This window comes from Buteo buteo, chromosome 6, assembly GCF_964188355.1.
Source record: "Buteo buteo chromosome 6, bButBut1.hap1.1, whole genome shotgun sequence".
In the NCBI taxonomy this organism is placed as follows: domain Eukaryota; kingdom Metazoa; phylum Chordata; class Aves; order Accipitriformes; family Accipitridae; genus Buteo; species Buteo buteo.
The window spans coordinates 30,724,649-30,745,667 of record NC_134176.1 but is presented as its reverse complement, the minus strand read 5'-3'; the positions used below and the strand labels follow the sequence as shown (position 1 = coordinate 30,745,667).

The window sequence follows — 21,019 nt, the reverse complement described above, 5'->3', positions numbered from 1 at the left end:
GAAATTCTAATGAATGACAGAGGCAATACCATGAGACATAAGGACCCTCCTCATACATGCCTGCAATTGTTTTCTCCTCTCATGCCTGAAACTCCCTACTTAGGTGTTTTTGAGGTGTGCCTTACTGATACGGCTGGAGCCTGTTACCTCCGGGTACAACACTGAGCCCACGCGCACGAGCTCTGCCAAGCCGGCGCTGGTCCGTGCAGGACCAGATCGCGTCTCTCAGCATTAAGTAAAGCGACCTGGAACTTGCTTTAACTTACATTAGGAGCAGAGCAAAGCTAAAGCAAAGAACTCACACCGGTAGGCATTTTGGCGTGGTTTATTTTGCAGCCTGATCTAGTTTGTCAGCCCCGCAGGAGACTGATAGTCTGGCAAGAGCCACGAGAGCAGCCCTAGCGTGGTCTGAGAGCTGCCAAAGGGAGGAGGTGGCAGCCAGCCGGAGACACCGTGCATGGGCTGAGCCAAGAGGTGACACTAACGAGGCCGGGGCTCAGAACCCAGGGCAGAGCAGCAAGGCTCCCTGCACCAGTGGTTGTTGGGTAAGAGCAAAGGAAGTCACTTTTGAAACTAGGCTTAGCTTTGAAAAAGCTTGGGAACAACTGCTCCAGTTTAAGATAGCATGGTAAAAAGGGAACGTGATGACACCCCAAGTTTTCCTGGCTTTTCCAGAAGTGCCGCAACTGCCGTAACTCTTTTTTAGGGCATTGTGTCTTATTTTACTGTATAACAATATATGGAAGATTATCTCATAATTAATGTGTTCTTCTATATTTCTTAATCATACAACATCAGTCTCATTGTCCATCACATGAGCTTTGGTAAATGGCCTAAAACTTAACTGTCTTAGACTTCCTTTCTTCATGAACCAACTATTCATCACTATGTGAACAAAAAAGATAAAAAGCAACATTTTAACCTTATTTATATTAAATGTGCTAGGGCTGGCTGACCAGCCAGGGAAAAAAAACCCAGAATTGGTGACCCCCATGCCACACAGTCTCCCTGGTATGCTATTGTATACCTCTGCGGCCAAAGATTAAAGGCTTGGTCGTGAAGCTAAAATGACTCCTTAGTTTTGAAGAACATTTATTTAGCCTTTCTTTAATATAATTTCTAGTTTAACTTGTGACCAGAATGGATGACTCATATAAGTAAGAGTTTTCAGTGTGTCCTTAAATTACTATATTATTAATATGGTACTATACAGACACTCAGAAATGAGAATGGAAACACACAGGGCTCCATCAGCCTTGAAAGCATAGAGTCTTGATGATATACTCTTTTATTTTTTAGCTGCCTACTTCCTATTGCACACAAATCAACCTGATTATCTACCAAGTCATTTTTCAAATGTTAATTCATTTTTAAAATTTGGAGTCATTTGGCAACAAATCTCTCCTAGCTATACCTGGATACCTTTAATTGATTTTGGGTGGAGAAAGAATACATTTAAACACAAGACAATCTAATTTCAGACAAAAATAAATTCTATTTTTATGATAGAATGATATTTTTATATATGATATTTTTAGTGTTCAGGCTGAATAGCAATTTAAAGTCTTTGAAATATTTTCTTACACTTACTTAAAGAAAATGTTATCAATTTGCATTAAAATTAAATATTGTGTTTTTCATTTTGTTGAACTATTGAAAAGTCTGGAGTGGAATTTTCTGAAAGATGCAGAGATTGCTTGTAGTTTCCATAAAGACTCAAGTCTGGCAGTAAAATCCTTGTTAATTTTTGATTGCGTTTCCCTAGACTCATATTTTAGCACTATATGTGGACTGCAATGACATGTCAGGCAAACAACTTAGACCAATACTTTCAAATGTTAAAATTTAAATAGGAAGCCAAAAGCAATATAATAAATATAATAGATATTTATATTATTTATATAAATAAATATACAAGTGTATAATCCATAAAACTGTCTTCACAATTAGTAGAGATGCTGGAATACTACTCAATCAAACTGTAATCAATGTATTCCAGTATTAACAATCAAGGTATTCTGAAAATGTCTGCTTTGTTGCTGAGCAAATTTAATCCCTTTCTAATGGACAAATTCTACTTTTATAATCACATTCAGTACAACCTACTGCCATACTAGCTCCCCTACTATTAACAAACCAGTGCTAAAAGAAATTATTAAAACTAAAAATATTGAGAATTGTTCTTTCTTAAGTGACAGTTTGGAAAACTCCTTCAGCTTACTTTTCTAAAAATCACTTTGTGCTAGATCAGCTTTACAAAAAAACAAACCCACAAAAATATTTGTGAGGGTTGTTCCAGTCAGTGTCAGAGCTGTTCCCAGAACCAAAGAGTATATGACGGAACTTTTTTGCCATTTTCTTTTCTTTGCATAGACATTGAAGTGATGGATATCTAAACTGTATGCCTACCAGTGATCCTGCGGTACTGATTTCATTTCTGTGAGATGCATAATATTTTGCGCTTGAACACTGCCTCCAACTGCTCAAGGTAGGAAAACCAATTATGCAAATTTATTGCAAGGCAAAAGGTAACATGGTTTCCTGAGGCAGTGATAAAAAGGCTCTTGAGGCAGATCTATATTATAGTTTCAAAATGAAGTGGCTCATTGGTTTTCAGTATTCTTTTGCATTTTGGTTTGGCAGCAGGGTAAATTATTGGGAAACTGACCTCATCCTCAAGTGTCTCTGCTAACTATGCAAAATACGCTCCTGTGGATACAACAAAAATGAGAGGTTGAATGAGAATCACTTAGAGGATAGCAAAAAATTTTATCATTGTAATTCGTGTGTGGTAGCTGAGCACTGGAATAAACCTTTGAAAATGGTGGAGTTTAGCAGAATGCTTCGTTAGCACTTTTAATAATACAAGTCAAAAAATAACATTGAAAACAGTGGTGAAAATTCTGCTCACTGTGAAAGAGAGGAAATGTTTATTATAACAACCCTTTAAACCGACATAAAATCCTCTGATCCATTACATATTGCAACAGATACCGACAAAGGACACTATCTACACTGTGTTTTATCTTTGAAAACTAATGGCCTGAAACTGCCAAGATCTGAATTACTTCTATAATACCACTTAGATGAATAAGGACTATTCATGGAATTGTCAAGAGCAAATCATGTCAAACCAATCTCATTTCCTTTCACAATGTGGTTACAAGCCTTGTAGGTGGGAGAGCAGCAGTAGATTATACGTATCTTAGAGCTTTAAACAAATCTCACATGACATAAGGAACAAAAATGTGGTTTTGATGAATATTCTACAGACTGGATGTAAACTAGCTGGAAAACCAAGTCTATAACCAGAACATTTATCAGTGCTTCAATCTGAGTAGTTTTAAAAAAAACCCAACAAACCAGGTGGCACCTGTCCTGGCAACAGGTCTCTTTGATCTTTTAGTTAATGACCCAAACGATGAAATGGAATATCTTATATTTGCAGAGGACACAAGCAAAGGAGGGACCAAGCTCTTGGCCAACCGTTCTGCAGGCCAAGATGAGCAGTTTGTAAGGCACCGACAAGCTGAAGGAGTGCCGCAGAGAAACCAGGACGAGGTTCAGCGGGGGCCAGTACAGCACTGTGAGGAATAACCCCAAACCGATTTGTAATGCACACGGTCACTCGGTATCTTCCTCTTGAGCTCAGTTTTCTCGCAGACAGCGGCAAGGGGCTGCTTTTTTGTGCTGCTGCTGCTGCTTCACGGTGCCACCGCTCGGCACTTTATCCGGGAAGGCCTCGGTCTGCTCCGCCAGGGTCCGCGGCCGCAGCAGTTCTCTCAGTACAAAATCCTCCATCTCCAGCAAGCTCTTCGCGGGCCTAGCCGGGGCCGCCCGCCCCCGGCCCCGGCTCCAGTCCCGCCGCCGGAGCTCCGGCCCTTCCGGGCTGCGCCGGTGCCGGCGCCCCGACCCCGACCGAGCGGGGAGAGGCGCGGCCCGGCCCGGGGCGGCGCAGGGGGCGGGCCGAGGCGCGGCGAGACGGCGCCATCTCAGCGCGCCCGGGGCGGGGGAGGCGGCGGCCATGGGGGCTCCCGCCTGGCGTTGGGCGCTGCGCGCCGCCCGCCTCCCCGTCGGCGGCGGGAGGGCTCCGACGGCGCCGCGGCGCCACCCGGGCTGCGGTCCCGCCGCTCCCTTTGCCGACTCCGCGGTGAGTGAAGCGGCAGCTCTCCGCCGTGCGGCCGGTCCGCCCCGGGGCGGGAGCGGAGCGGGAGGGTCGGTCCGTCCGTCCGTCTGTGTGCTCGGGGGGGTGGGAGGCAGGAGGGCCGCCGCGGCCTAGACGCGCTCGGTGTGTTGGCGGGCTGTGTCCTGGCGCAGCCGGCTCAGCCCTTGCTGTGCGGTGAGGGGACGCGGTCGCTGCAGGGCGTTAGCGGCGCGGGGTGCTCCGTGGCGGCGGGCGGGCGGAGCAGAGGAAGGTGAGCCTCTGCCCGGTGTTTAGGCGGAGCAGGGGAAGGGGAGCCTCTGCCCGGTGTTTGGCCGGAGCCGGGGAAGGGGAGCCTCTGCCCGGTGTTTGGCCGGAGCCGGGGAAGGGGAGCCTCTGCCCGGTGTTTGGCCGGAGCCGAGCCGGTTCTGTGGAAGTAGCGCGCGGTCGCTCCGCGCCCGCGGTGTTAAAATCGAGCCACCGGGCGGTAGGGGGGACGCTGGCTGTGGAGATGCAGGCCCCTGCCTGGCAGTCCGTCTGTCCTGCAGCGGAGGGCCCGCAGGGTGCCGAAGAGCCGTCGCGTCCCTCTTCTCCTGAAATGCCCCGGCTCCAGCCAACCGGCGCTTGCGCGGGTGCCTCTGAGACGGCCCCGGGGCGGGCCGGCCGGCCCGCTGGGCCGCTGCCGGTGCTTCTCCGGCGCCTCAGCACCTCGGGTTTCGCTTCCGCTGCTGTATTTGTTGTGCTCGAAGCGACTGTAACGTTAAGGACCACTAGGTCGAGCCTATTTTTTAAAGTTCTCAACTTTGAAAGCGGTGTTTCGGTTTACTTTAACACAAGCCATCATTCTTTCTTTCTTTTACGCGTTAAGATCGATCATATTTAACTGTTTGTCTAAACAAAATGCCTACTGGGGTGATTTTTAAGTAGGCCGCGTTCCTGCCAGCCTGCCTGCCCCTGAGGCAGGCTCCCTTTGGGAGAGCCTGTGTGCAAAATGTTTTTTTGGACCAGTAGTGAAAATTTCTCGGCGTGTGGGTGGGTTCATCCCTGTCAGCTTTCTCTGCAGAAACTGCAGGTTGTTGCATACGTGTTTGCTTGCTTTCTGTTTTTGTTAGTCCTCAAGCTCCAGGGATGAGGCTTTAAGGAGCAAACGTGTCCAGATCCTGTCACGCGGGCTGCCGAAACAGAAGCCCATAGAAGGAGTTAAGCAGGTGGTGGTCTTGGCTTCTGGAAAAGGGGGAGTTGGAAAATCAACAACAGCAGGTAAGATTTTTTAAAATTATTTTTATTGTTTACTTTGCACATTTTATAATACTTCATAAGGAATGTTTGGGCACTTGTGTCATTACCTTGTAAGTGAGTCCCACTAACACAGCTCTTCACCTCTGTCAATCCCATTGCAGCCATTGAGAATCTATGTGGGTACAGAGGTCTTGGCTTTAAATGAGGTGCAAATAGAGCAGACAGCTTTGAAATAGTATCTTTGTAATAGTGCCATGTTGTCCTGGGACAGCCTGCTTTCTTAAGAGGTGATGCAAGCTGAGGTGGGAAAGTCATACACCAGTGCAGCGATAACTGTTCCTCCTTCGCTAGCAGCGTAGGTGTGCCTGTACAGTGCTCCTCTGTGCTATGTTGGCATAGTCATGTGCTCTGTAGAGGACAGTAATATTTAGAAGGTTTCAAAATCAGGTCTCTGTCCAATTTTCTCAACTACTTGTGTAGGCATTTCATAAACAAAAGGTGAAACAGTAGTTATGAACCATACAAACTGACCAGAGCCTTGTGAAGCACCTTGAACTCTTCCCTCAGGCCCACCATTAGGTTTTGAATTAATTTTTCTCTAACTGTGCAGTTCCTAGGTGGTAGAACAAGATAGTACATGGGTTACCTGTACTGCAGAAATTCGCTTGAACTTAAACAAAAATGGCACTGAAGGTAAACCTCTTTCAGAAGATCTCTGTGAAGTGTTAGAAATTTGTTTAAGGATCTCTTCCTTAGCATCTAGATTGGAAAAGAGTCATCCTTTAGTTGAATGTTGTCTACTGTTCATTTGCTGTGAATAACACACTGATGTAGCTCTTAATTTCTCATTTTGTGGTTTGTATTTCAGCCACACTTGAAAAGGACTGACTGTCTAATAAATACTAGAACATGCAAACATGATAGTAAGAATAACTGTACTTAAAAAATAATTTGAAAGTATTTTTTTCTGTACATAGGATACACATATATACTATCCTATAGATAGGACACACATTCCTGTACAAAGACGTGCAAAACAATCAACACTTGCATTTTTTAATGTGATGTAGCTTTTGGTTGATGGTTATAATTCATAGGCTGGTTGTTTCAGGTTACTGAAAATACCAAATATCTGTAAATTAACAATTTACAAAATGAACATAATTTGAATAGTAAATTCAGATTATCCTCCTCGTGTCTGCAAACAAATGTGCTAATTTAAGTCCTGCTAACTGGCGTCTGTATGTAATTTGTACATATCTATGTAATTTGTACATGAAGTACGACACATACATAAATAATATTTAGAGCTGGGAGTTCATACCCATGCATTTAAAAATAAAAAATCAGGGTTTAACAAGCATTAAATAAGAGAGTTGAAATGTAAAGGAACCATTCAAATACTGGTGTATTGGACAGCCTTTTGTTAATGAATTTATTCATTTATAATATTGAGAAGAAAAAGGAATAATCTAAGTTCTTGTTTATTAAAATGAGAATAAATAATTATCATGGTTCGGATGAACAATTGAAGATAAGGTAACTCTGATCAAAATATTGCATGGCATCATTGCTGAATTATGTCCTTAAATTATGTTCTTTGTAATGGAGGTTTGTGGGGAACATGTTTGGTGACAACTCTGCTGACTCATTTTGAGAGCAGGAGTTGAGAAGGAAGGAGGATAGTACGTACCTCTAATTCCTGAAGCACCACAGAAAATATCATCAGTCTTATTGTCTGCATCTCTCTCAAGGACTCTTAAGGCTCTTTGTATTCTTTCCCCCAGTGTGTTTATGTTTCAGTTGCTCTGGATCTCCATTTCAGGACAAGTGGATATGCATTCTGGTCAAGTTTGTCAGGACCATTCCTTAACCTGTTGAATAACTCATTTCTGTTTGTTGCATATAGCTTTCATATTGTATTCTCTGTTGCTTCTAGCACTTTTTGGTCTTCTGAAATCAGTGTAGTCAATCATTACAAGAAGAAATTGTGAGATAGGAAAAAAATTATAATGCATGTTTAAATACTTTGGTTGTTTTTCTGTTTTGTTGTTTTTGTTTGCCTAGTGTAAGTGTTGGTTTGTTTGTTTGCTTCCTATGTCTCCTATCTCTTTCCTGTCAAGTTTCTGTCTCTTACCAACATTCTGCTATATTTACTCTATCTGGCCAAAGTGGTGGTTGGGTTTTATTTGTTTCTTTCTTTTTTTTTTTTTTTTTTTTTTTTGTCTCTTCTGTCCCCTCTTTTGCATTACCCTGAAGATGAGAGTACTGTGGAAAATTGATCCTGGCATGAGAAGAGTTCAAAGTGTGGTCTTTAAAGAAGAGAAGTTTCTAATTGATTGAAACTCTTATTGTTTTCAGTTGTGGAAGTGGAGTAAAATTCGTGGCTGGTGTTCTTGCTCACATTTTGTTAATCCTGCATTTTGAGGAAAATAAAACTACTGATACAACCAACTACCTTGGCCTTCAGACATTTTTAGCGAAGACTAAAGGGCTGAGATTTTTTTGTTATTGTTCGGGAGAGCTGATACATTTGACCATGTGTCGACTTTATCTCAGTTATATTAACTGTGTTTTAATTTTTTTTTCCTCTTGCATGCTTCTATTCTGCATGTAAAATGTACTATTATTGAAACTCACCCTTTCAAGGTAGAGGCCAATATCCATCTATTTGCCTGACTAACCCAGACACAGGTCTGGGCTTTGGCAAAGACGGTAATAATGTTTGTTCATGGTTCTTTTCCAGGATCAATGTCATGGTTTTTGATTCTGGGCTGTCTCTACATGTTAAAATATTTGGATAAATAGTCATAAACCGGTTATTCTATTTATAAATGCCACTTATATTCAGATGTAATTACTGAAAGTTATCTTTCAGAGAGAGTTCATCTTAGTTATCTGTAGGTATTTTATTGATGATATATATTAGCCATGTCACAGATACAGACACACTCATCTGGCTCTGTGCTTTGGGCACAGAAGTTTTAGTTGTATTGTTAGCTCAGTGTTCTGAGAATTCAACTGTGCTATTCCTAGGGCCAGTTTGGATTTGGAAGTTAACGAAGTCCAAACTAATAAACCTTCCCAGACTTGTACTGATTTCAAGAAGACTAACTCGGATCTCCTTGTGCATTGTTCTTGATACTGATTGGCTGGTTTAGCATTGGTGGAGATACCGTGGTGACTTATCTTAGAGCCTGCTGTGAAGTTCTAAATAATAATAATAAAAAGTTGTATTGAACTTCTGGAATGTATCTGCCCTGCTCTCTTGCGTTATGGGAACTTACTAGTTAGGGCCAACATGAGTGCTTAGGGTCAGGTTAGGTCCTATGCTGCATCTCTACACCCTCTTGGAACTGACGATAAGACAATGGAGTGCAAGAATAATCAGCTGGGATTCAACAGAGAATATGAGGTGTCCAGCTAGATGTCCAGCTAAAACCCTCAGGTTTTCCCACTATATTATTCCTACTGTCTCCCTTTTCCCCTTCAATAGTCAAGTAGCCTTTATTGAAGAAGCATTGTGGATTATACCTTAATTTTCACATATGGTAATTGTATAGGAAGAAGATAGATGTATAAAGTGGTTTTAAGACAGTGTGTGGAGTAACTTGCTGCTTCTTTGTGTCAGACATGAGCTGCGGGTTTTTTTTTTTTCTTTTTTTATTTATAATTGGTTTGCTTGTTTTTTCTCCTTATCTGTGATTTGTAGATTGGTTTCCAAGTTTCAGAGGATGAATTTTCATCTGATTGATTCAGGGAACAGTTAATCAAGCATCTGTTTAAATAGCAAACTGAAAAATAAAATCTATATGCTGTATCAGCTTAGGAGTAAACAAAGGCTGTGTGCTTCTTAGGGAGAGCTGTACAATTTTCCTTGTTAACCTCCTCACTGTTTTGTTTAAAGGAACTTACCTTTCTCAACACTAAGTTCTTTAAGCTAGGAATCTGGCTCCCCAGCTTGTTCTCAGTACCTTCGTACTTTTCCAGTACAACAAGGCTGACCACAGCTTATTTTTTTTAAAAGGCTCTGTGGACTGACATACGGTCAGTAAAGAAAGCAAGAGATGTTGCCCAAGAAAGAGTTGTGTGTGTGGTGGGTTTTTTCCTGTGTGGTTTGGCTTTTTTTTCTTGTTTTAAAACATGTTACTGCTTGGATTATAACAATTACTCTTTGGTTATACTGAAGCTTCTAGGAGGTTTCCCAACAGAATTGAAACTGGTGAGCCATTAAAAGATACCATTTCTTGCAAGTGCTTTTTAGTTATGGGAGTTAAGTATTGATGGAAATGTAAAAGCTGTAAACAAACTCACAGTCTTTTTAATTGCTTCATCCTGTTTTTCTGTTTCTTTAGTTGTTACAGATGCTTTCAGGGTAGATGAGACTTTGTTTTCTGACATAAAAATCGAGTGAAAAGCATGCATTGAACCTTCTTCCAGAAAATATCCACATTTAATATATCACAAGAAATCAAAAAAAAGGGGTATGATCATCTTTCTGGTCACTGTACTTTAATAGTTTAGGTCAATACTTACCTAATCTCTAGCTTTAAGAAAATTCACTAGAGACTGTGGTGAAGGTTACCGATGGGAGGGTTATTTTAGTTTTATAGTACAGTGTCCACTTTTGAAAAGTCAAAATTCTTTTCTTAATGTTATCCTTTGGCAAAATACTTAGATTGTATTTTTATTTTGCAGTGTCCTCTAGAAAGTTAGAGTTTGCAAGTTTTTGCAGATTAGCTTGAGTTTGTTAGCCTGTTAGCAAAGATGGACTGAAATGTGGGTGCTGCTGTCACTTAAGCTGGTAATATTGTAGAGGTGCAAGAAGCTAAGAACCAAGATAATGAATGCAATTATTAAGTAAGTGTGATGTATTTATATTATATTTTCTCTTGTGAGTAACGATAACATTATCAATATTTAGGAATTAAGTTTTCTTGCACTTAATCTTTTTTTTTTTTTTCCTTCCTCTTTCTTGCAGTGAATATAGCCCTTGCCCTAGCAGCAAATGATTCGGTAGGTAAACATCTAATTATCAGCCTTAATGTGAAACAAGCATGTGTGTCATAAATAAAATGGTTACTGCCAGGGGCAGTCACATACATTAAATCTAAGTATTTACTGTGACAGTTAATTTCTTTATTTGTTTTTCATGGACTTTTGAGTTTATATTAATTTGTTTATATTTTATCAGTACCATGAATGACTTAGTAGCTCTCATCCTTCATCTGGATTTGGCTGTGTGCTTTTACTTGTGTGTCTCTTGAGTGCAAATGCAATTCTGCAAGGATGTGTAGACATAGTAGAGGATGTTTGTGCAGGTTGAAGACAAATAAATAATTAAAGTCTATCACTTCAGAGCACTGACTTGGAAAAAATAAGAATAAGTGCTTGATGGTGTCCAAAACATTTTTTTATAGCTCTAAAGTTTTACTTTTTCTAGAGAAATTAATATGTAAAAATTCTTTATATATAAACAGCTGAGGAAACAAAGGAGATACATATCTTCCCTAAAGCTTGGAAATACATTTTTTGAGTGACAAAATATCATTGCCCAGTCTGGTATTGCTCGAAATGTTACTTGGACTATAAATAGACAGTGAGAACCATTCAAGTGTAAAAACAACAGGTCTTCGTTATGTCCACCTGCTGCTGGAAACTGGGAGTAGTTCCATTGTGCATGTTTATTGCCACAGAGGTAAACTCAGAAGAAAGCTTCGCTTCCTATGTAAGGGTGTATAATGCAGATTTTGTACTCCTAGAGCATTAATTTAATACAAAGTATCCACATGTACTTTAATCTGGTAAATGTAGTATCTTTTTCTTGTTGTAAAAGATGAGTAAAATAAAACAACAGGTACAAGGAGCGAGGTTTACATGCAATTTGCATGCTTCTGGTAGGAATTTTGTAAAAGATTAAAAAAATTTCCATAAACTCAGTCATGCTTGATAAGAAGAGAGTGTTTAAAGTTGTTATATGAAATATGTACTGTTTGTAATGGCATCTGATCTTGATATTTCACAGGGTTTAATTCTGTGTTTTAAATAGGTTGCTGGAGTAATTTAATTTCAGAGAAAAATCTGTCATCTTGAAAAGCAAAACTGCTTGAATGGTTCCTTCTAATTAACTTTAAAACATGGCATTTGCTGTAATACTTCTCCAAAACAAATGTGATCCTGCAATGTGATCTGTGTTGTGGCATGGTCATTGAGTAGCTCCATGGAAACCATGTCAACTAATTGCACATAACTTTCTGTATCAGCTTAAGTGTTTTTAGGATTGTGCCTGATACTTTTCAAACATACAGTTTTGTGCATTATTTAAATTTATATTTAGATAAAACACCTCTTAGTAATTCTGACATACACAAGTTTTGGGTTTATGCCCTTTTTCAGGAGTTAAATGTCTGGCTTTAAACATAATAATGTGATACACCACTTCAGTAGCCCATTAAAACACTTGTAAAGCACACAAATAAGAGGGACCATAGTCTAGAGTGATTGAAGAGGTTGTTGCTGGAGTTATTTGGAGAATCAGGGACAGAGAAATAATTTTAAATTAAATTGAGCCAAGAAAGTTAAGTAGACATAGAATGTGCTAGTAATTTCTAATGCTACGATTATGTGCTAGTGTAAAATTGGAGGCCAGCATCTGGTGGATGTTAATCAATGAAGAGCAGCTGAAACTGATGACATAGCTGTGACTTGCATGAACTGATGGTCACAATTTAGCAAGCTGCTGCCATGGTGAAATTGTGCATTGATGCAGGTTAGAAAATATGAAATTAAGGTGGATTGAATAAACTCAACTCTATATTATTTGTTCATGCATTAATTTTTTTTTTTTACGATAATGATGGCATATGTCATGTTTATGTTTAACCTTTGGGCTTGAATTTGCTTGTGTGTTCGTTTGTGTACTCCCATTGATTTCAGTTGACTAGTCTTGTGAGTCAAGGTTATGAAATTAGTATCCCTGGGACCTTGATCCAGGCTGGGATTGTCCAGTACTCTGAATTGTAGGGATCGTTGCAATGTTCAGTTTTGTTATGGTGAAATAAAGGTTGTTTTCCAGAGTCCATTGGTGCTTCCTGCTGAAGTTTATAGTGAATTTCTTTGACCCCCCATGTGCAGCAATGGACCTCTTCATTTTACTTTTAATAACTACTGATTGTGCATCACCTTCCCATGGTTTCCCTTCCCTTCATTGCTATTTTAAGTTCATCTCTTTCTGAGGAAGCAGTAATGATTCTGTTAGTAGATCAGAGATTCAGCAGCCTCCTGCAACTTCATTACAGTCCTTATGTCTCTTATATGCAAAATACAGATTTATAGAAACTGATACTTGAACTTCATGTACTGTTTAAAGAAGGAAAGAAAGGACTCGTGAAGTAAGATAGATCACCATAACAATAAAGGTCTGTGCTTCCCTCATTAGATATAGTCTGTATCTGTTACATGTTCAAAGTTTGTAACTAGATTTTCAAAGCAAGTAGTATACTGGAGCTAAATGACTTTAAAAATAATGTTTTCTTCTGATCTTTCAAGTGTTCTTTTTCTAAGATTATACAGGTCACAGACTATTGAGAGCAACTGTGTTCTGGTGAGGGAGATCTGTGGAAGATGCTTTCAGAAGAGATTGGATTAGGGTAGATTCTTGCTGCTTTCAGTAACAGCTGTGACATCTTACTGTTGTTTGATAGTGTCATAAGCTGGAAGAAGATTAACAGTCAAAGCATAAAGGAATTTTTTGTCCTCTTGATAAAAGAAAGCTTCCTTCCATCTTTTCTTAAAAGTCTACTTTCTATAGTTAAAAAACCAAACCAAACCCCCGCTGTTTCTATAGATAGATTTTTTTTTTTTTCCTTCCCCTCTTCTTAATGTGGTAGCTTTTTTGTTTATAGTGATTGTCTGAAGTATTAAGGCATCGACAGAGCCTTGGATGCTGTCATTGGCGCACAGTGTTGTTGGCAGAGCTGGGATTAGAATTCAGGAGTTCAAGTCTTGCGTGCTGGTGCTCAGTCTGTTTGGCATATTTTTACCTCATGGTTACAGAGTAAATAATTCAGGACAGGATTTCATTTAGATGCCTAGATACCACGTCCAAGACAGAGTAGGGTTTTTTTGAGTTTTGTTTTGTTTTGGGTTTTTTTGATGCAAAGCCAGGGAAACAAGCAGGGCAGGCAGCCTCTTGTCCCTTTCTGAAATATTAGGCTTTTGGTACCCCCGTGTTACCTGTTGTAGATGGATTCGTTAAGAATTGTATAAGCTCTTGCGCCTGTACCAAGACCTATAAATCTACACAGTGTTCTTTTTGTGCTAAGAAATAACTTGAAGTTTCACCCTTGTGTCCTATTTTTAATTGCTTGCTTAGTTTGACAGCTGATTCTTTCGTTCTTTTGATGTACCAGCAGTCAGTTGTGCTCCCCTTGGAGCACTTGGGAAGAATTTTTGGGTTTCATGCCAGGACGATTCATATTCAGACTAGAATGACTATTTATGAAAGCTGCCTGGCCAGAGAGGATTTATTATAGTAGAAACAAGTTGAATTAATAGATGGCAGCAATAATAGGATAGAGATTGCTTGTTTATGAACAGAGTATTTTAGTGAGCAAACACCAGCTGTGCATGACTAAGGATGGCACAAATCCAGTTGGGAGGCTGCATGCTTGTGCTGTCACTACGAGGCAAACTCCCCTGTCAGATTTCCTTTGACTCTTCTTTTCTTTCCAGGAAGATTTACATTTTTCACTATAGGACGAAATGGTTTTTATGTTGCGAAGGACAGAGGAGCAAGGAGTAAAACCGTATGGAACAAATTAGCATGTAAGCATAAGCAAGCAGCTTCTGCCTGCAGTGGTGGGGGCACGTGATTAAAGGCATCGGTTTTAACTGTTCCAGCCCAACTCTGTGTCGGGGGATTATTGGGTCAAGCAGACCAGGACCGAAATTTGAAATACATCAAGCAAACCCGCTGGTTGCTGAGCAACGCGTTATTTTAAACAGAAGACCGTCAGCGTTTGCGTACGGAGGGCGAGAGCCGGCTGGCAGAGGGAGCGCCGGGGGGCGAGCGGAGCGCTGCGGACCCCCCCGGCCTTGTACTGCAGGAGGGGGCCGAACGCCTTGGCCTGTACTGCAGACGAAGCTGGGAAAGTTGGTGGTTAGCCAAAGGAAGAAACGCTTACTCAAACAATACCGTCGTCAAAATGTCACAACGCAGGTTTTATTTATTTTTTTAAAGCGGAAAACTTGTGGATATCTGCCTGTTATAGGCAGGTAGGATGTCTCTGACAGCTATATAGTAAGTTATAGCACAGGAACTATGTAGTTATGGCCAGAGTCTTCATGTGCATTCATTGTTGTGATAATAAAAGTAGTTTTATTTCTTTCAAAATGTGTATTTAATCAAACAGCACACATTCATTTTAGAACTACCCAAAATCTACCCAGCCTATTTTCTTTACATTCCAGCTTCCCCCCCCCCCCCCCAAATATTTGGCTCCTGTAATTAAGCTATTTGTCTGCAGGATAATATTTGACTGCTGCATTAATAGATGACTTCACAAAGTATATACATTTCTTTTTGGTAAGGAGAGAATTCCATGTGGGGGGAACAAACAAATCCAGAAGAATTTAGACGGTAATGGGCTCCTTCACTGAATAATTATAGTGCGAAGGAAAGTTTTGACCTGTTTTGTCCCCCTCCTATGCAGCTTTCCTAATTATTAGGGTTTGATTTCTATGCATCTTTATCTTTGTTGCTTAGAGAATCAGAAGACTTTAATTGCTATAGATAAGGTGTTCTGTTCATGCTTGTTTCTTAATGCTGAAAAGTGTCAATAAAGCTGGAGATGCCAGTTAGGATTGATTTTGGGTTATGTTGCAGTGACAGCTCAGCTTCTAGATCAGCTGAGAAAATGAGAGAATAAAGCTTTAAAAAATCACTATTTTTCAAGTAAAAAATGAGTGAAATTAAAAATATTTTTAAACATAGGCCACGTAAAATGTTTTATTTTAATCAAATGACTATATGCTTGAGGAAAATGAAAATATTTACTTTTTTTTTTTTGAAATATTGCATGTAGAGTTAATTACCTTCATCCTTAATCTTCAAGTCATTGAAAGCCTAGTGCAGATGTCAGAGAGACTTATGTGAAAGGTGGAGCAGGTTTATAATAATTTGGCATACTGTGAAAGCAGTGAGACATCTTGTAGAGATGTAGTAATGTTTGGGATTCTTTTTTGGATTTTGGTAATTTGTTTTTAAAATGGTGCTGTATTGAATTTTTTTTCAATAGGATACATAATGTTGAAGAAGGACAAACAAGGTTGAATTACTGGTATCTGATTATTTAGAAATCTGACTAGGAGCTACTGCAGACTGTTGTGGAAAAAATTGCCAGAAAAGTTCTGTAGCTGACTGAAAATTAGAAGATCTTCATATGAAGGAAAAGGGCTTTTAAACCAGTAGAAGAGTGAGTGTTTAAAAAGTCTGCATTTCTAGGGTAGAGAGTGAGAAGACTGCAGTGGTACTTTTTTGGCTTTAATCCAATTTACAGCTAGGCACTTAAATAGCGTGCATCTGAAAGAGTTAGAGAATTAGGGATTAGAAGATGGCTATTCAGTGTGTCAGTATGTCAAATGGGGTATCCAGAGCCTATCCTGATTTTAAGTTCCCTTTTGTCCTATGTGTTGCTGCTTGCAGTTTGGGATTAGCTCTAAGTCTATAATGACATTAAAAGGGTAAATTGAGAGTTCTGGTGGTAGATTAAGAGCACCAGCTTTAAAAATAACTGGCATCTTCACTTAGCAAAGCTGGAATTTCTGTCTTCGGAATGGACTGCAGCTGCTGAATATTGAGAGTGCTTCTAATGTAGGGAATCCTTCACCATATAGAACAACAACAGCTCATTAACCTGTGCCTCCATCCCTCCCAGGCTGAACACCAGGGAATTCTGGTGGTCTGCAGAGTTAACTTCAAAGTAAAATATCATCCGCTAATGGCCAGTGGGGATACATATGTCTTACCAAGTATGAAATAAAGTCTCAGAAAAGATGAGCAAAAATGAAATTAATGCTGTCAAAGAGTCTCTGGTTGTTTAGTGGTAATGTAGGCTATGTTGATTAACAACTATTTATAGCAGCTTTTTGTGAGCTGATTTTTTTTCTTTTTTTTTTCTTCTTCTTTCTCTCTATTGGCATGAAGTCTTTTATCAGGCTTGTTCCTCAATAAAGCATTTGGCAACTTGGAAGAAATCAGTGAATGTCACTAGATTGTCCACTCAACACAGAATTGTGTGTGCAGGGGTCCTCTGTGGTGTATGAATGAAACTGGTTGCATTTGGTTAAAAAATCCATTACTTGAAAATGTAATTGATTTCATAGTTAATATTACCTGAAAGACAAAAAAGGGAACCTACATAAAGAAAGTGTATTGGAGAGACTAAACAACTCTGAAGCATTTGCTAAAATAGTTAACAGGATGAGGAAAGATATGGATCATTTTGTCATTAGCATGGACCTATATCAACTGTATAAGGACCATGTATAGTAAAACTCACCTGCCTAAGTGAACAAACATAATAGCAATTGAATAATTTTGAATTTGTGTAAGGAAAAGCAAAGGAAGCAAAATTTACTGTTTTTTTTACAAGACCTCTCTCTGCCAGTATAAAGAGGGACTGTGTCTAATATGGCCTTCAACAACTTTATTTTAATTTTTTCCCCCAAAAGGATGTATTACAACTAAGTTTAAAACTTGAAAATCATTAATTCAGAATACAGCTATCTTGCAAATCTCTATTGCTCACAAGGCAGTGGCCAAGTTAAAAGGCTAAACTGAACTTTAATTGCGTTGAGAATCTTGCCAGAGAAATTAAAGGAAAGGATCTTTTTAGTGAGGTTGTCTTTGCCTGTAATTTGTACACTGCACAAAGTGAAGCCATAGAATTCTCATCTTTCAAGGAAATATGCAAGAATATCTTCTTTATCTATTGACGTAGCATTTGGTTTTCTTGTAAATAAAGAATCTATACCTGGTCACTGTGAAAACTTGTTTTCATTTCTTAGTGTAGATGAGAGAAGTTTCTAAACTGGAGTGAAAACTTTACTCTATTTGTACTGGGGCAAGAGATGCAGTGATTATATGGATGTACCGTATGCTGAATATTTGTCAGAAATCTTTAGAGAGGTCTAATGGGCCAAATTAATATTTTGTTGAGAAGATTAATGGTAGTAATGTAAAAAGGATGATGTAGTCAGTGATGTAAATGCAGATGGTGAAGAGGAGTTATAGTTCTTTACCACAGTCCTTTATCCTGTAAATTTTTTTTTTTGTGGTCTTGAGCTCAGCAATGATCGGATGAGACCATGACAGCTGGCACCAGTACTGCAGCAAGAGCAAATCCTAGCAGTAGTTAGCCTGTGCTAGAGAGCATTTAGCTAGAGAGAAGGGAAACCCTAAAAGCATTGGTAAGAAGGTAAATTTGAACATCTGTGAATGTTTAAGTATACTTTTTGCTGAATACACCAAGAGAGCACTTCTGTGTTTTCATGTGCTGACAATATATAGATTTCTACTTTTGTGTTCTCTCTGCCCGATGGAATATTGGTAAGGATCTTACTCTGTATGAAGAGGTTGATAATTCTGCATATGTTAGTTTAGTGTATTTTTTTCAAAGTAGCTTCCAGTGACGTGGAAGTACATGATTCAATCATATGGGAATGGTTATATTGTCCGTTATATCTTCAGAGTTTAAGCTGTTCAGAACTTGCAGTAAAGCAACAAAAAAACCCCAGGTCTCTAGAAAATACTTTTCAAGTGTAGTAAACTTGAATATTGATTCAAACTTTCTTCCACAGCTGGGCAGGTGGAAGGAAAAGGACAAATGTTAACTTGAGAACAGCTGTTTTGAACTTGGTTATTGCTATGCCAGCTGGAGAGATGGAATCCTGTTTGTTTAATAGCACAGAATAGAAATATTTTTATAAGGAGAAAATGCAGCCATAAGAAGATGATGGAGTTGTATTACCTGAATCCTTTTCCTGCAGTGTGCCAAGAGTGGCTGTAGCTGTGATGCGTGCTGTGCTCTGAAAACACTTAGAACCAGGGGGACTTTGACATGCTTGGGTGTGCTTTGAGTGCTGCATTTCTGTCTGCGTAACGCTACTATTATTTAAGAAAAAAAATAATTCAACATTGACATGAGATGTATATGCGTATGAAAATAACGTCAGAGGACGTTAGAGGAATCCTGGAGCTTTTCCTTTTTTTTTTTTTTTTTTTTTAGTTGCCTTCTTGGTTCTCCTTGTAATCCCCTGTAATGATTTATATGAGGTGTGGGTTATATGGGTGAAAACACAATTTATTAAAATTTAATTTTTTTAAATTATTGTAACTCATGCATCTGGATTAAACTTCACTTGGCATGAGAAGTATCTGGTGCTGGTAATACTGATTAACAGTTTCATGTGGTAGCATCCAGGTGTGTGCAAATTATTTCATCTCTTGGGGATTTAAAACATTGTAAATGCAGGAAGAGATGATCTGGACTGTGCTGTGCCTGTCTTAAAAGATCCCTTGGTATCTGCCATAATGCTTTTCCAAGATAATTAAACCTTGGGTAAAGGATTATTATTGGTATTCTAGGGATGCTTACATACTGCAAATGCAGGGATAGTTGGGAGAAACAAAAGTCAAAACCTTATTTTACTGGGCCAATGCTTTATATGCTGCTACTTTTAGGCAGTATGAACTCTTTTTACCCAACATATTGAATTACTTGATGAAGAAAAAAACCTACCTTAGGCTATCTTCAGTGAGGTTCTGCCAGTTATTTAAAGATTTTCCAAAAGACCTTTCTCCTATAATCCTGTAGAAAGCACCATGCTTACAGGAACACTTGTGCTTTCATTAACATGAGTTGTAGAAACTGGAGAATCTGTTAACTATTTTTCTGTTTGAAGACAACCGTTTTATTGAGCCATATCCACCAACAAAAGCAGTGCATCTTGGAAACAGGCATCTTTCTTAGTTTTGAGGAAGTGTGTAAATTTGTTTGAGAAACTGTCAGGTTTATTGTATTAGCTTGAAACAAAGATGAGCTTTGTAATTTGGAGTAGCAGCTGAATTTGCAAAGTCCTTCTAGGTAATAGAGGGATATTTTTCTCCAGTGTGCATGTATTTATTCTTCATTTGAGGAAATTTGGTACACTTGGAGATACATTCCTGCTGACTCCTAGGAATAAGTGACCTGTGGTGAAGATCTGACTATGCCCAGGAGGTCATAAAGTCAATCTACTTAATTTAGATCATCCTAAATCTTCAGTCCCTTTAGGCTGAAAACGAAACTGAGTTGTAAGATTATTGTAGTTAGTCAGTGGATAGTCACAATCCTTGTTGGGGCAAAAACCCTCAAAAAGTTGAGGGAAAGGATGTCAGTCAGGTTTAAAACACAATGTAGGTTTTTCTGCAAATATTTACTTTCATTGGAGAAGGAATTAGGTGGCACAGCCCTTAGATGATGTTTTGATGGGTTCGATTAGCTGCTGACACAGATAAAGGGATGGAGTCATGAATCTTTCTAATCTGTTAAAATATGCATTTTGTACAAGAACAAAGAAGCTCTAATACTGTTGTTGATGTCTTTGAAATCTAACATAAAAGTGGGTCTTTTCAATCTTTTTGAAATTACAGCTTTCATATAGTAGGCAAGAAGTAGAATAATTTGTCAGAGTAACTCCTGAACTTTTTTGTAATAGCTTTCACAAGATGTTATAAAGAAAGAAATGTTTAAAAAAAATCTAAATTAAATAATCCATGTAATTACATATGCTTTGCTCTGTTTCATAAAAAAGTACATTGAATGACTGAAGCCAAATTTGGTTGTTTTTTGTAGTAAAAACTTATTTTTCAAAGTACATAGTAGATCATGTATGGTAATGCATTTTTACTTCTCAGTTGTAAAATTTAAGATGCGTTTGGCTTATATTAGGTAAATTTAACACTTTAAATTGTTCAGCTGTTAAGGGTATCTGCAGGGTTCAATATCAACAGCTTAAAGAGAAGAAGAAAAAAAAGAAAGCAACCCCCACAGAAAAACAAACCCCAAACTCAAATTATTATGTATGTTATGAAAAGGGTCAGTCTTGCTTCTCAGGTGTCTAAGCTTCTGTTAGTTTCTTTATCTTAATTGAAATTCAGATTTATTTAGATGTAGTGGCCTGAATACCTAGGTTTTTAATCCAGGTGCATTTCTGTTTTAGAACAAACAAACAGATTGTGATGCCACAGAATATACTTCTTGTTTAGAAATCCTTTTCAAGGGTAGAGATGCTGTATACTTGCATTAAAAGCCTTGTTACGCTCTTCTTCTAACCAGAAACTTGATAGCTATCACTGAGCCTTTATCTTTCTCTCCATCTTTCCCATCAAAACTGTCATAACAAAATGGCTTAATATTTGATATCAAATTACAAAAGCATCATCCAAAAAATGAAGCACACATTTTGAAATGCTAACAGTGAAAGTCTGATTTGGCATTGTTGGAAAAGCTCCCATTGCTGCCTTAACCCTTCAAACAAGGCCTTGAACATACTTGCTTGCAATTTTGCAAAATGTTGACTACAGTTAGCTTTTTA

General features: G+C 39.0%; 1 protein-coding gene across 6 annotated transcripts in view; it reads left to right on the top strand.

The window, feature by feature from the left end:
- The first annotated feature begins 3,329 nt into the window (after nucleotides 1-3,329).
- The window catches only part of NUBPL (NUBP iron-sulfur cluster assembly factor, mitochondrial), a 94,873-nt gene continuing 77,183 nt past the window's right edge, over nucleotides 3,330-21,019 (top strand). For 2 of the 6 annotated variants that reach the window (XM_075030313.1, XM_075030311.1), the window contains exons 1-3: nucleotides 3,976-4,150; nucleotides 5,254-5,401; nucleotides 10,362-10,396. In XM_075030313.1, coding sequence (XP_074886414.1) covers nucleotides 4,025-4,150; nucleotides 5,254-5,401; nucleotides 10,362-10,396 — 309 coding nt within the window. In that variant the 5' untranslated portion in view covers nucleotides 3,976-4,024. Of the gene's footprint in view, nucleotides 3,587-3,967; nucleotides 4,151-5,253; nucleotides 5,402-10,361; nucleotides 10,397-21,019 lie in introns of those variants that run through there. The other 4 variants (XM_075030316.1, XM_075030312.1, XM_075030314.1 and 1 more) reach the window with 4 other exon arrangements.